Raw genomic sequence first — 14613 nt, 5'->3', positions numbered from 1 at the left:
GCACGTTTGACATGACAAACATGGAAGTGGATTCCTAGTTATGTGTTATAAAATTTGTGAAGTGTACCAGCTTCCCTCCCAATAGTTGGGGCTTTGATCCACTGTGGTTGAATCAGAATAAGTGTAACTAGTTAACCATCCGCCTTTTCTTTGAGATTAAGGATTGTATTCATAGAATTCCTAACAGTGCAGAAAGAGGCTATTCGGCCCATTGAGCCTGCATCGACAACAGTCCCTATCCCCATAACCCCATGTATTTATCCTGCTAATTTCCCTGACACTAATGGTCAGTTTAGCATGGCCAATCAACCTAACCCGCTCATCATCTTTGGACTGTGGGAGAAAACCCACGCAGACATGGGGAAGAATGTGCAAACTCCATCAGATTTCTATAAACTGTGGATAAAAATAAACAATGAGGTCGACATTCAGAGTATTGCTCCCGTTTTCCTGGTGGTAAAATGGTGGTAAAGTATTGGATTGAGGAGTGATGGCCTGAGTCCAAACTGTGCAGGTGTTGGTTGCAGTGAAACTTTGCAGAGGCTGTGTCTTGGGTGTTTCAGACAGACTCCTAAGCAAATGTTCAGTTGCTGCTTGGTAGTCTGAGGGCTGAGGTCCAATTAAGGATTTATCAAAGGAGGCACAGGAATTAAACTCCTCTGGAGCTATACACAGAGATAGCCAGGCAATTTGCTTTCTGTCTGCATGGGCCTCCTCCCACTGGGATTTAAAATCTGCTCCTATATAATTTAGCTGACTAGACAAGAGTTGCGACAGGTCAGTACCTTTCCTTGTTTAAAGTTTAGTTACAACTAATGTCACAAGTAGGCTTACATTAACAGCGCAATGAAGTTATAGTGAAAATTCCCTAGTTGCCACACTCCGGCACCTGTTCGGGTACACTGAGGGAGAATTCAGCATGGCCGGTGCACCTAATTAGCACGTTTTTCGGACTATGGGAGGAAATGGGAGCACCCAGAGGAAACCCACGCAGACACAGGGCGAACGTGCAGACTCTATACAGACAGTGACCCAAGCTGGGAATCGAACCCGGGTCCCTGGTGCTGTGAGGCAGCAGTGCTTTCAGTGATTTCTTCATTAGCTTTCACTTGTTTTAAACTATTTATTTATTACAGTTCTTAGTGTTGAGTACAATTTAACTGTCTTGATACTGAGAGATTGGATTTTATAGCCGAACCATCGTACCCATGTGGCAAGTGAAAAAGAAATTGCAGAAGAAATATTCGAGGTCTGTACATAGTCAGCTAGGGGTTAAACCTTGGGGACTAGCTCTTTTTAGTAGCGAAGCTTAAGTGGTGTACAGTGCATAACTGATGAGGGGTAAATGTCAGCAGGGACAAGACTGATTGGTTTCCCGTAAATAGATCACCAATAAAAGGTCACAGGTTTGGAAATGCGGTTTGTGGTCAGTTTCGGGTGTTCAGTCCATTTAACCCGGGGTTGATTGGTGCAGTAAGATCACAATCCATATCATTATATTTGTGACAGGGTTGATAAGATTTCTTTTGTAGTTGTCACTGTCAGGATGCTTCTGTACAGCACTGACAACTCATTTAAAAGAAGGTTACTCCCGGAAAACAAAAATCACTACTCGACGCTGCATTCGTTTTGTAACTATCATGGGCCGTAACTTACAAGTTCCTCTGTGTCAGACTTGGAGGGGACCCCAAAGGTAGACCCCTCTCAGAATTTCACAGGTCAAGTTTGTGTGGCAATTTCTCAGAATTGCAAACTTCCTCTGGGCAATCGCCCTTCACTGGGAACAATGCAAAAATGTAACTTGAAACCTCAAACTGTCGATGGTTCCAGCTGGGTTGCATCAACAGTTACCCCAGAAAAAGTTAGCAGAATTGAAACCACTGAAGAGGAAGGCCCCAGAATGTTGTTAGTGAGGGACTCAGGGATGGTAATGCCATCGAATGTCAAGGGTAGGTGGTTATATCCTTCTTGTTGGAGATGGTCATTGTCTGGCACTTCTGTGGCATCATAGCAGTCCATCAATCTGTTCTCTAAAAGTCTGAGGAGGTGACAATGGCTAAATGAAGCAGGAATCTGCCAGGATAATGGGCATTCACCTATCTCCTGTGCTGCCTGTGGTGTGATCACACACCAGGTTAGTGACTGGGCCTCATTAACATGCCACTTCCTCATCTCCCAGTTAAAATTGCTCAAATGTGGCAGAAAGTCACACGCAGGCTTCCAGCTGAGGATGGTAATGGACAGATGGGAGTGGTCCCAGTATGGTCAGCAGTTTGGAAATGGAGTTTGGGCTGAGGAGGCTTACACTTCCCTTGTGGATCCCTAAGGAACAATCCTGCTCCTCCTGGTCATCAGCGACTCTTCCGTGGTCATTACCAAGTTCTTGCTGACTTATTGGTTAAGGTGGGATCAGGTTCTAATCAAGGAGACCCTGGTTGTCTGAGACTCCCACTTGACAAATGAATGCATTATAGGTCTAAAAACCCAAGCATTTAAATCATTAGCAGATCTGGGACAAGGTGGCTTGGTGGTAATGTCATGGAGCTAGTATTCCAGAGGCCCTGGCTAATGCCCTGAGGTTCAAATCCCATCATGGTAGCTTGTGTAATTTAAATTCAATGAAGACATCTGGAATATAAAGCTAGCCTCAGTAATAGTGATCATGAAACTATTATCAATTGTCATAAAAGCCCATCTGGTTTGCCAATGTAAGAAATCTGCTGTCCTTTCCTGGTTTGTGTTGATCCAACAGAATGAACTCTTTAGTTGTCAGCAATAAAATATAACAAAAACTTACTCCAATTTATAAATTAAAGAAAAAGGTTTAATAGAGAAACTTAATTACTCCAACGCTTGAGGCTTCACCCTGGGCCATTCCAAGCTCCCACAAATCCCCACAGCTTCTTATTTATGCTAAATTAGCTGACCACTACATCATTTTGTCATTGGTTGAATAGTTTACTGGGTCAGCTGACCCTTACAGCACATTACCATTGGTCACACTACAAGAGATCCAATGTTATCATTGGTCCCATTCTAACAGACTGGCCTATATGTGACTCCAGATCCACAGCAATGTGCTTGACTCTTAGCTGTCCTCTGAAATGGCCTAACAAGCCACTCAGTTCAAGGGCAATTAGGGATGGGCAATAAATGCTGGCCCAGCCAGTGATGCTCCCATCCCATTACCCCATGGAAGAATAACTAAATAAAGGTGGGTCATTGAGTGCTTCCACCCACTCTTGCCATCCAGTTACAGCCCAGTAGAGAATAATTACAATCCCTCTCTGTTTCTGTGTTCAGGCATTCCAGAAATTCTGGTGAAATAATCTCCAGCTCAGCCTTGTGTGTCATATTCACCAACAAATCCTACTCCAGCAACAGAATACAAATCCTCTTTCTCTAATGCCTTGTGAGAGGTTTTATGTGAATTCTTAGTTCATTTCTCAGGGGAACAAAAGTCTTTTGAACAATTTTGTCCCCTGTGGTTGACTTTGATTCGGTAATCTTCCACGCAGAGAGATGGCCTAAGCTGTTGTGGAGGTTGATCTGAGGATACGTTGTTCGAGTTTAGATTGTGCAGATGGAGATCGCTATCTCATCTGATTCAAGTTATTAACCCTCACACAGGTGATGGCCACTTTCTGAGTCCACAATGAGACTTGGATTTCGATTTCCGTAACTTAGGCAATGGACCAAGTTACCTTGTGGCATCAGCCTGTCTGGATCAGAATGTCAGTGCTTTTGGTCAGAGAAACACTGTAATATCTACGGAAGGATGAATTTACTGATTTTGTGATTTATGTGGAAAATGGTTCACAGGTCTGATGTACACGGCAATGCTCAGTAAGTACTGACGCTTCTCAACTTCAGAAGAATCAGACCGTTTCAGACCATATGGTAGCAGCGAGCATTACTTCTTACTTAAGGAAACAAAAGTATCTATGATCATAGAATCCCCACAGTGCAGAAGGAGGCCATTAAGCCCATCGGGCCTGCACTGACAACAATCCCACCCAGCTCCCTTCCGTGAAACCCCACATTTTTATCCCACCCCCCCCCACAACACTAAGAGGCAATTTATTGTGGCTAACCAACCTAATCTGCACATCTTTGGACCGTGGGAGGAAACCGGAGCACCCAGAGGAAACCCATGCAGACAGAGATGCTGGAATTTTACCGCCCCATCCCGTCCAGCACAGAATCGGAGCAGGCGAGGGCCGGACAATGGAAATGTCCGTTGACCTAGGGCAGGATTTTATGACGTCGCTCGAGCAAGACTGGAAAATCCCGCCCGGGAAGAACGTGCAAACTCCACACAGGTAGTCACCCGAGGCTGGAACAGAACCTGGGTCCGTGGTGCTGTGAGGCAACTATGCTCGCCGCTGTGCCACCATGCCACCCTTTGGGGGAAGTTGAGAGGAAATGGGCAATTTTGGGGATCCTAACTGAGAAAAGGAGAAGGATAAATTTTGTTGTAAAATAATCAGCAGAAAACAAAGGCCTCATTCTCCCACTCCCTCTCACACCCACCACCACTCCCTAGTTCACAACTCCCCCTTTGCCCCTCACGTCCCCTCTTGCCATAACTTACCCTCCTGTCCACTTCACAATTCTTTCCACTGACCCCTTCACCAGCCCTTCTTACCAGCCCCAGACTGAAAGCAGCAGGGTAGCAGCTCAACAGAGCAAGTCAATTTCCTGCTCCTTTCTCGCTTTGTCACAATTTCAATGCCTCTCAGATCTGGCAGGTCCTGTGGTTGGTGTACGGAAAGCCTTGGTGGTTCACCTGCCCACCCAACTGGGCGTGCCTCCCGCCCACCCAACTGGGCCTCCCGCCCACCCAACTGGGCCTCCTCCTGCTTCACCTGTTGCATCACCCACTTGCCCACCTGCTCTGCCACCAGCAGTTAAAATTGCCCTTAAAATTCTGGAAGCGGAAAGCCTAAAGGAAGATGCTGATGTTACGAAACATGGTTTTAAATTATTTCTGAGGAACAACGGAGCAGAGTTTCATTCCTCTGTCTCTTTCCGGGCCGCCCTACACCAAATGTCTCCAAACTGAAGGGCATGAGTTCCATTGCCTCATGCCGATGTTGCTGTGAAATTAACAGGTACACATGAGTGAGCAAGGATGTGAGGAGGTGCTAGCCTTGCCATGGCAACACCTCAGAGTTAAGGAATTCAGCAAGTGAGAGCGACAGGCACAAACAGGCTTCATGCTGCTTCATGACATTCATCTTTGGTACAGCATGGCAACCCCACACAGTGCCAAAAGTTCCAGACATTCTCAAAGTGCAAAAGCAAATTAACACAAGGCCGAGACCATTGAGTTTGATTATTTGCTTCAACATGAGGAATATTCTCACTTCACACCTCCACCATCTGGATCCTGCTGAAGCTTTTTTTTTAACTTTTTAATCATTCCTCAGTTTCCAAATATAAATCTTCTCCCCTCCCTGGAGACGCATGTGTCTGTCTAATAAGAAATAATAATTTCTTATTAAAAGTCTGTGTAGCCAAAAATTTCTTTTACTTTTAGAAAAGACTTAATAAAGGAAATTTAATTCACTTCCATGGGGTAATGCCAGCAACTTTATGTCAGGTCCCAGGCTCACGGCTTGTACGTATCCAGCCATGGGAACATTTTTGGTCAATTTTGGTGTGTTTCATTGAGGAGAGTTTACTTTGTAAAAGTATAGGTGCAACTGGGAGTGTATAATGAAGAGACAACAAATACTGAGGAGCAGGTCAGTCAGTGAATGGTGAAGGAAAGGTCCAAAAGTGAATGAAAAGCTTGGCAGGGGTGGCAGGAGAGGGAGGCACAGATACACAATTTACAGAGAAAGAACTCTGAAGCAACAGCACGGTGATTAGCACTGCTGCCTCACAGCACCAGGAACCCGGATTCAGTTATCAGTTTGGGTCACTGTCTGTGTGGAGCCTACACATTCTCCCCCGTCTGCAGGGATTTCCTCCGGGTGTTCCGGTTTCTGCCCACGATTCAAAGACGTTGACTGGAATTTTCCATCCATTCACACCCCACCGCTGCTGCAAGCAAGGATGGAGAATTTGACACTCAGCCAAATCTTCATTCACTGCAGCGGGACCAGAAAATCCCGTTGGAGCTGGAAAATTCTGCCCATGCATGTTAGATTGATTGGCCACGTGACTAGCAAGTTAAATTTGCGAGATTATAGGGATAGGGTCTGGGTGGGATTTTTGTCGGTGCAGATTTGTTGGGCCAAATAGCCTCCTTTTTTTATTCATTCCTGGAATGTGGGCATCACTGGCTGGCCAGCATTTATTGCCCGTCCCTCGTTGCCCTTGGGGGGCAGTTGCTGGGGCTGTGGAGTCACAGGCAGGCCAGACCGGGTAAGGATGGCAAACTTCCTTCCCTAAAGGACGTTAGTGAACCAGATGGGTTTTTCCGACAATCAGCAATGGCTATCAGTAGATTCTTAATTCCAGTTTTTTTTATTGCATTCAAATTCCACCATTTGCCGTGTGGGATTTGCGCCCAGGTTCCCACAACATTAACATTAGAACATAGAACATTACAGTGCAGTACAGGTCCTTCGGCCCTCAATGTTGCACCAACCTGTGAAAACCAATCTAAAGCCTATCTAACCTACACTATTCCAATATCATCCATATGTTTATCCAATGACCATTTAAATGTCCTTAATGTTGGTGAGTCCACTACTATTGCAGGCAGGGCATTCCACGCGCTTTCTACTTTCTGAGTAAAGAACCTACCTCTGACATCTGTCCTATATCTATCACACCTCAACTTAAAGCTGTGTCCTCTCGTGCTAGCCATCACCATCCAAGGAAAAAGGCTCTCACTGTCCATCCTGTCTAATCCTCTGATCATCTTGTATGCCTCAATGAAGTCACCTCTTAACCTTCTCTCTAACGAAAACAAATTCAAGTCCTTCAGCCTTTCCTCATAAGACCTTCCCACCATACCAGGCAACATCCTAGTAAATCTTCTCTGTACCCTTTGCAATGGTTCCACGTCGTTCCTATAATGCAGCGACCAGAACTGTACGCAATACTCCAGGTGCGGCTGCACCACAGTTTTGTACAGCTGCAACATGATCTCATGGCTCTGAAACTCAGTCCCTCTACCAATAAAAGCTAATGCACCATACGCCTTCTTAATAACCCTATCAGCCTGGGTGCCAACAGTCAGGGATCTATGCACATGGACACCGAGATCTCTCTGCTCATCCACACTACCAAGTATCTTACCATTAATCCAGTACTCCATATTTCTGTTACTCCTTCCAAAATGAATGACCTCACACTTTTAGCTGAGTTTCTGGGTTAATAGTCTAGCAATAAAAGCACTAGGCCATCACCTCCCCCTGCATTGTAGGGATTCTCTGATCCTAGGTCACTAGTTTGGCTTGCATAATGCTTAGATGTTAGCCAATGTAAATGATTGTCTTAGTGTGAAAGTATTTAAACAAAGGAATGAAGGAATTGGAAAGTGAGAAGACCTGGCCCCCACACAAATTAAAAGTTACAAAAATGGGGACATAAATCTACAAATGCAAATAAAATGAAGCTTAAAAAAAATGCCACCGACACATTTCTATGATTCAGCCTGCTGCCTAAAAGGAAATAACATGGTCCTGTCAACTTCTACCCCGGCTGTGCTCACACCCTGTTCTGATATAGAATCCATATCTAAAATATCAACCACTCTACCTTCCCACAAGCATCACCCAGTTTGCGTGCATCATTTATAATTTTAAACATTCGCTTTAATATTCCATGTTTTCAACTTGGCTGCACACCATTATAATGTTTTAAACGTCTCACATCAAATAACTTGCCTGGGACACCAATGCACGCCGTAGAGAAAACCTTTAATTGAGTTGAAAGGAATTGACTCTGCAACGTTGGGGACAATGATTTGAGTGAAGTTTTCTCCAATTGGTCATAATCCAGCCAGCTGCTCTCTCAAAGCAAATGTAGATTCTGCCAGTTTTAATGTACTCTTTGGCAAATGTTGAGGATGCCCTCCTTCTGCATTCGTGTCCGCAGAATACTGATCCACTAATCACCAACATACCAGAAACCGATGACTTCCTGGGACTTCACGTAAAAGACCAAGAACGTGAAATCCTCCGAAATATATATGAAGAATTTTAACATTCCTGTGGTGTTGTTCCAACACTGTAACAAAGGCTTCGTCTGGACTTGAAACATCAGCTCTTTTCTCTCCTTATAGATGCTGCCAGACCTGCTGAGATTTTCCAGCATTTTCTCTTTTGGTCCAATACTGTTGTGTCAGCAGTAAGGTGGGTTGGAATTCTCTGGCCATTCACACCAGCGGGTTTCTCCATTCCTATCGGCAACGCATCCCTGCCCGCGGGTTTTCCAGCAGCATGGAGTGATGTCAAAAGGAATTCCGACGGGAACCATGTGGCTGGAAGGCTGGAGAATCTCACTCCATGGTCTCTTGCGGTAGAATAGGTGCAGCAGAAAGCCTCCGGTCTGCAGCCAGCAATTTAGTGGCCACATCTGGATGGAGAATAATTGGCTTTAAACATTATGGTTGGAATATTTTGCATGTCTAGGCAGGCCTGTCTATATTTGCCCCATTGAAACGCTTCATTGGTCCATGGGCATGCTCCACTCAGACTCAATTTTCAGGCTCAATTTTCAGGCTGGCCAGGAGAGGTTCAGGAGCTAGCGGGGCGGGGGATGAAATAGTAGCAGCTTCTTAGCAACATCAAACCCCCATTCTTACCAGCTCCTGGATTCCTGGGACAGTAAGAAATCTCACAGCACTAGTTAAAGTCCAACAAGTTTATTTGATTGTTAACCCACAAGCTTTCGGGATTTGCCCCTTCATCAGGTGAGTCACCTGACTCAAAATGCTCCTTGCTGAGCATTTTGAGTGTCCCGAAAACAAATTCTTTAATGCTACTCTGTGCAGCCTCAACTTCTTGATAGCTTAAAATATGTTACTCATTCAGCAATCTCAGATGGATGCAAGGTCAAATGGACCTATTAGCAATCAATTGCAGAACTTGTTATTTCTAATTCTGGAATTAACTGGCTGTTACACAATTAAAGGTTTCTTTTTTTCAAATAACTTGATTTGGTGTATATATAAAATCTATTGCTGTACTGAGCATGTAGGACACCATGTAGTATCTGCATATCTGGACATATACTTAGTTTAACCACATTGGGTGCAATGTTAACTTAAGATTTGTTGTTTTATTTGCTGTGGCTGCAAGTGAAATAGATTGATGACTTGGAAACAGATCACTTTTCATTGATTATATATGAAAAAGTCAACAAATCTGTGGGTCCTATAAAGATTCACTGCTGGCTTCACGGTTACTAGTTTCAGAGGTTGTGGTAGCATAGTGATTATGTTGCTAGACTAATAATTGCTGGACTAAGGATCTGGAGACATGAATTCAAATCCCATCATAGAAATTGGGAATTAGTAAATGAGTTAAATAAGTCTGGAATTAAAATCTAGGTGGAATTCTCCCATCCTGCCCGCCAAGGGAATTGTAGTGGGTGAGGGTGGACCATGCTAACGTCCATTGACCTTGAGCGAGAATTTCTAGCCTTGGGGCAAGCACAGCCGGAAGATCCTGCCCACAGTGTCAGTAATGGTGACCATCAAACCACTGGATTGTTGGAAAAATCTTACCTATTTCACTAATACTCTTCACTGAGGAAAATTTGCCATCTTTATCTGGTCTAGCCTGTATGTACATAAGCAATGCACAGGTTAACGTGGACTTTGGTATGTTATTACAATTGCAATTATTACAAGGGAAAATGTTGCAGCAGTGCTCAGGCAGGGCAGATTAGAGGGCTTGTCTACCTGAGGTGGAGCTGAGAAACAGGAAAGTATGACCACTTTAATGGGGTTGTATTATAGACCACCCAATAGTCGGCGAGAATTGGAGGAGCAAATCTGCAGAGAGCTAGCAGACAACTGCCGGAAACATAAAGTTGTGATAGTAGGGGATTTTAATTTTCCACATATAGATTGGGACTCCCGTACTGTTAAAGGTCTAGACGGGGTGGAGTTCGTAAAATGTGTTCAGGAAAATCAATATATAGAGGTACCAACTAGAGAGGATGCAATATTAGGTCTCCTATTAGGAAATGAGTTAGGGCAAGTGAGGGAAGTGTGTGTAGGGCAACACTTTGGTTCCAGTGATCATAACGCCATTAGTTTCAACTTGATCATGGATAAAGATAGATCTGGTCCTCAGGTTGAGGTTCTAAACTGGAAAAAGGCCAAATTTGAAGAAATGAGAAAGGATCTAAAAAGCGTGGATTGGGACAGGCTGTTCTCTGGCAAGGATGTGATTGGTAAGTGGGAGGCCTTCAAAGGAGAAATTTTGAGAGTGAAGCGTATGTATGTTCCTATCAGGATTAAAGGCAACGTGAATAAGAATAAGAACCTTGGTTCTCGAGGGAACTCTGATGAAGAAGAAGAGAGAGATGTATGACATGTATAGGCAACAGGGAACAAATAAGATGCTTCAGGAGTATAAAAAGTGCAAGAAGCTATTTAAGAAGGAAATCAGTAGGGCTAAGAGAAGACATGAGGTTGCTTTGGTAGTCAAGGTGAAGGATAATCCTAAAACTTCTACAGGTATATTAAGAGCAAAAGGATAGCAAGGGATAAAATTAGTCCTTTTGAAGATTAGAGTGGTCAGCTTTGTATGGAACCAAAGGAAATGGGGGAGATGTTAAATGGGTTTTTTGCATCTGTATTTGCTAAGGAAACTGGCATGGAGTCTATGGAAATAAGGCAAACAAGTGGGCAGGTCATGGAATCTATACAGATTATACAGGAGGAGGTGCTTGCTGTCTTGAGGCAAATCAGAGTAGATAAATCCCCTGGACTGGACAGGGTATTTCCTCGGACCTTGAAGGAGACTAGTGTTGAAATTGCAGGGGCCCTGCAGATATATTTAAAATGTCAGTATCCACAGGTGAGGTGCCAGATGATTGGAGGATAGCTCATGTTGTTCTGTTGTTTAAAAAAGACTCTCAAAATAATCTAGGAAATTATAGGCTGGTAAATTTGAAATCGGTAGTAGGTAAATTATTGGAAGGAGTACGAAGAGATAGGATCTACAAATACTTGGATGGACAGGGACTTATTAGGAAGAGTCAACGTGGCTTTGTGCATGGTAGGTCGTGTTTAACCAATCTATTAGAGCTTTTTGAGGAGGTTACCAGGAAAGTGGATGAAGGGAAGGCAAAATCCATGTTGTCTACATGGATTTCAGTAAGGCCTTTGACAAGGTCCCGCATGGAAGGTTAGTTAGGAAGGTTCAGTCGCTAGGTATACATGGAGAGGTAGTAAATTGGATTAGACATTGGCTCAATGGAAGAAGCCAGCAAGTGGTAGTGGAGGATTGCTTCTCTGAGTGGAGGCCTGTGACTAGTGGTGTGCCACAGGGATCACTGCTGGGTCCATTGTTGTTTGTCATCTATATCAATGATCTGGATGACAATGTGGTAAATTGGATCAGTAAATTTGCTGATGATACAAAGATTGGAGAAGTAGTGGACAGTGAGGAAGGTTTTCAAAGCTCGCAGAGGGATTTGGACCAGCTAGAAAAATGGGCTGAAAAATGGCAGATGGAGTTTAATGCAGACAAGTGTGAGGTATTGCACTTTGGAAGGATAAACCAAGGTAGAACATACAAGGTAAATGATAGGACACTGAAGAGTGTAATAGAACAGAAGGATCTGGGAGTACAGATACATAATTCCCTAAAAGTGGCGTCACAGATAGATAGAGTCGTAAAGAGTGCTTTTGGAACATTGGCCTTTATAAATCAAAGTATTGAATATAGAAGTTGGCATGTTATGGTGATGTTGTATAAGACATTGCTGAGGCCAAATTTAGAATATTGTGTGCAGTTTTGGTCACCTAATTACAGGAAGAACATTAATAAGGTTGAAAGGGTGCAGAGAAGGTTTACAAGGATGTTGCCAGGACGTGAGAAACTGAGTTACAGAGAAAGGTTGAATAGGTTAGGACTTTATTCCCTGGAGCGTAGAAGAATTAGGAGAGATTTGATAGAGGTGTATAAAATTATGATGGGTATAGATATAGTGAATGCAAGCAGGCTTTTTCCACTGAGGCTAGGGGAGAAAAAAACTAGAGGACGAGGGTTAAGGGTGAAGGGGGAAAAGTTTAAAGGAAATATTAGGGGGGGCTTCTTCACACAGAGAGTGGTGGAAGTGTGGAATGAGCTGCCAGATGAAGTGGTAAATGCAAGCTCACTCTTAAAATTTAAGGAAAGCTTGGACAGATACATGGATGAGAGGGGTGTGGAGGGATATGGTCCAGGTGCAGGCCAGTGGGACTAGACAGAAAAATGGTTCGGCACAGCCAAGAAGGGCCAAAAGGCCTGTTTCTATGCCATAATGTTCTATGGTTCTAATAAACATGATGGTATTAAAACAACAAATGTCACAAACATCATTTCAGACAGTATCAATTGGTTTTTAATCTATAACTAAACATGGGATGGGATTTTCTGGCCCTTCTTACCAGCGAGATTTTCCAGCCCTACCAAAGGCAACCCCACCATGGCAGATTTCCCAGTGGCAAGTGGGCAAGCCATACAAAACACTGCAGACATTGACAGGACTGGAAAATGCTGCAGGTGGCCGATTGTGAGCCATCTCCACCCCCAGAAAACATGTCGCCTGGGGGGGGTGGGGGGGGTGGTGGGGGGGGGGGTGGGGGGGGGGGGGGTGGGGGGGGGGGGTGGGGGGGGGGTGGGGGGGGGAGCGGTGAGCGGTGTGTGTGTGTGTGTGGAGGGGAGGGGGGGACGGATAGGGGGGTGAAATCTGAGCCATAGTTGCTCATTTTCTGACGCTTTTGCACTAACTACCGCATTCTTTTGATTCTGTTCTTCTAGGGACCACAGATGATCTTCAGTGCAGCTAAAGACTTGGGCCAATTATCAAAGCTGAAGGTATCAATTTCCATGCACTTGGCATGGTGTAGAATCCTTGTATTTCATACTACCCTCCTTGATGCTCTATCCTCAAAATCCACACACTTCACCCATACAGTGCATTAACAATTGAATTCTTTATGTGAATCTATACAGTGCACACTCAAAGCTCATGAAATTCCAGGGATTCTTTAGCTTGAGCTCCATGATTACAAAGAACAAAGGAAAGTACAGCACAGGAATAGGCCTTTCGGCCCCCAAAGCCCATGCTGATCATGATGCCCTAACTAAACTTTAAAAAATGTCATCTACCCTTACTTGGATCGTATCCCTCTATTCCCTCCCTGTTTGTGTATCCATCCAGATGACTCTTAATCATTGCTAATATGCCTGCTTCCACCACCTCCTCTGGCATCGCGTTCCAGGCACCCAGCACTCTCTGTATGAAAAACTTTCCCCGCACATCTCCCTTAAACTTTCCCCTTCTCACTTTGAACCCCCTCCGGTGACATGTTTTCTGGGGATGGAGATGGCTCACAATTAGCCACCTGCGGCATTTTCCAGTCCTGCCAATGTCTGCAGTGTTTTGAACCTGTGCCCCCCTGTAATTGACACTTCCACCCTAGGAAAAATCTTCTGACTGCCCAACCAGTCTATGCCTCTCATAATTTTGATGTGGAGATGCCGGCGTTGGACTGGGCTAAACACAGTAAGAAGTCTCACAACATCAGGTTAGAGTCCAATCAGTTTATTTGATAGTAATCTTACAAGCTTTCAGAAACAGTGTTCCTTCATTCAAAGATTAATTTTTCTAGAAATCCAAGCAGAGTGATGAGGAAATCTGAGCTCGTTCATCTGATAGAGGGGCACACACGGGCAGTTATAATAAGCATTTTTGTGGGTGTTAAATAATGCTGGGAAACTCAAACGCAGAGCGGTGGTTTAAAAAAATCAGTTTGCCACTGAAGAATCAAAATCTTAGTTTCAGCTTAACACAGATTAAACAACCCCATCCTTTGTCAAACGCTGTCGCCATAACAACCAGTGCAAATATATATCAGCTTCCATGAAAAATGTTGCTGCTAGTAAACTATTAATACCAAATCTCAAGTGGTGCTTTGTTTGGGAAAGGACCCTGATCATTGCTATTTTACCTAAGTTTTTTCACCTCTAGTTGGTAAAATTGGTATGATTAGTTATAGAATGATAGAATCCTACAGTGCAGAAGGAGGCCATTTGGCCCATCAAGTCTGCACCGACCACAATCCCACCCAGGCCCCATCCCCATAACCCCATTTGCTTACACTAGCTCGTCCCCCTGACACTAAGGGGCAATTTAGCATGGCCAATGCACCTAACCCGTATATCTTTGGACTGTGGGAGGAAACCGGAGCATCCGGTGGAAACCCACACAGACACGAGGAGAATGTGCAGGCTCCTCACGGACAGTGACCGGGAATCAAATCCGTGTCCCTGGCACTGTGAGGCCACAGCGCTAACCACTGTGCCACCGTGCCACCCTTTTAATTCCAGATTTCATCGTCTGCTAGGGTGGGGTTCGAACCTGGGTCAAGCATTGGCTTGGGTCTCTGGATTACTAGTCCGTTGACAATACCACAATGCCACCCCC

At 44.4% G+C, this 14613-nt stretch overlaps 1 protein-coding gene across 1 annotated transcript in view; it reads left to right on the top strand.

The window, feature by feature from the left end:
• The window catches only part of LOC145359668 (protein unc-13 homolog C-like), a 396096-nt gene that overhangs the window by 327819 nt on the left and 53664 nt on the right, over positions 1 to 14613 (top strand). Inside the window, 1 exon segment of the mRNA XM_080214409.1 lies at positions 12945 to 13001. Within this exon segment, the coding sequence (XP_080070535.1) occupies positions 12945 to 13001 (57 nt within the window).

This window comes from Carcharhinus amblyrhynchos, chromosome 28 (genome assembly GCF_965287045.1).
Source record: "Carcharhinus amblyrhynchos chromosome 28, sCarAmb.v2.hapA, whole genome shotgun sequence".
In the NCBI taxonomy this organism is placed as follows: Eukaryota; Metazoa; Chordata; class Chondrichthyes; order Carcharhiniformes; family Carcharhinidae; genus Carcharhinus; species Carcharhinus amblyrhynchos.
The sequence above is the reverse complement of the archived record's forward strand: the minus strand, read 5'-3'. Positions and strand labels throughout refer to the sequence as shown.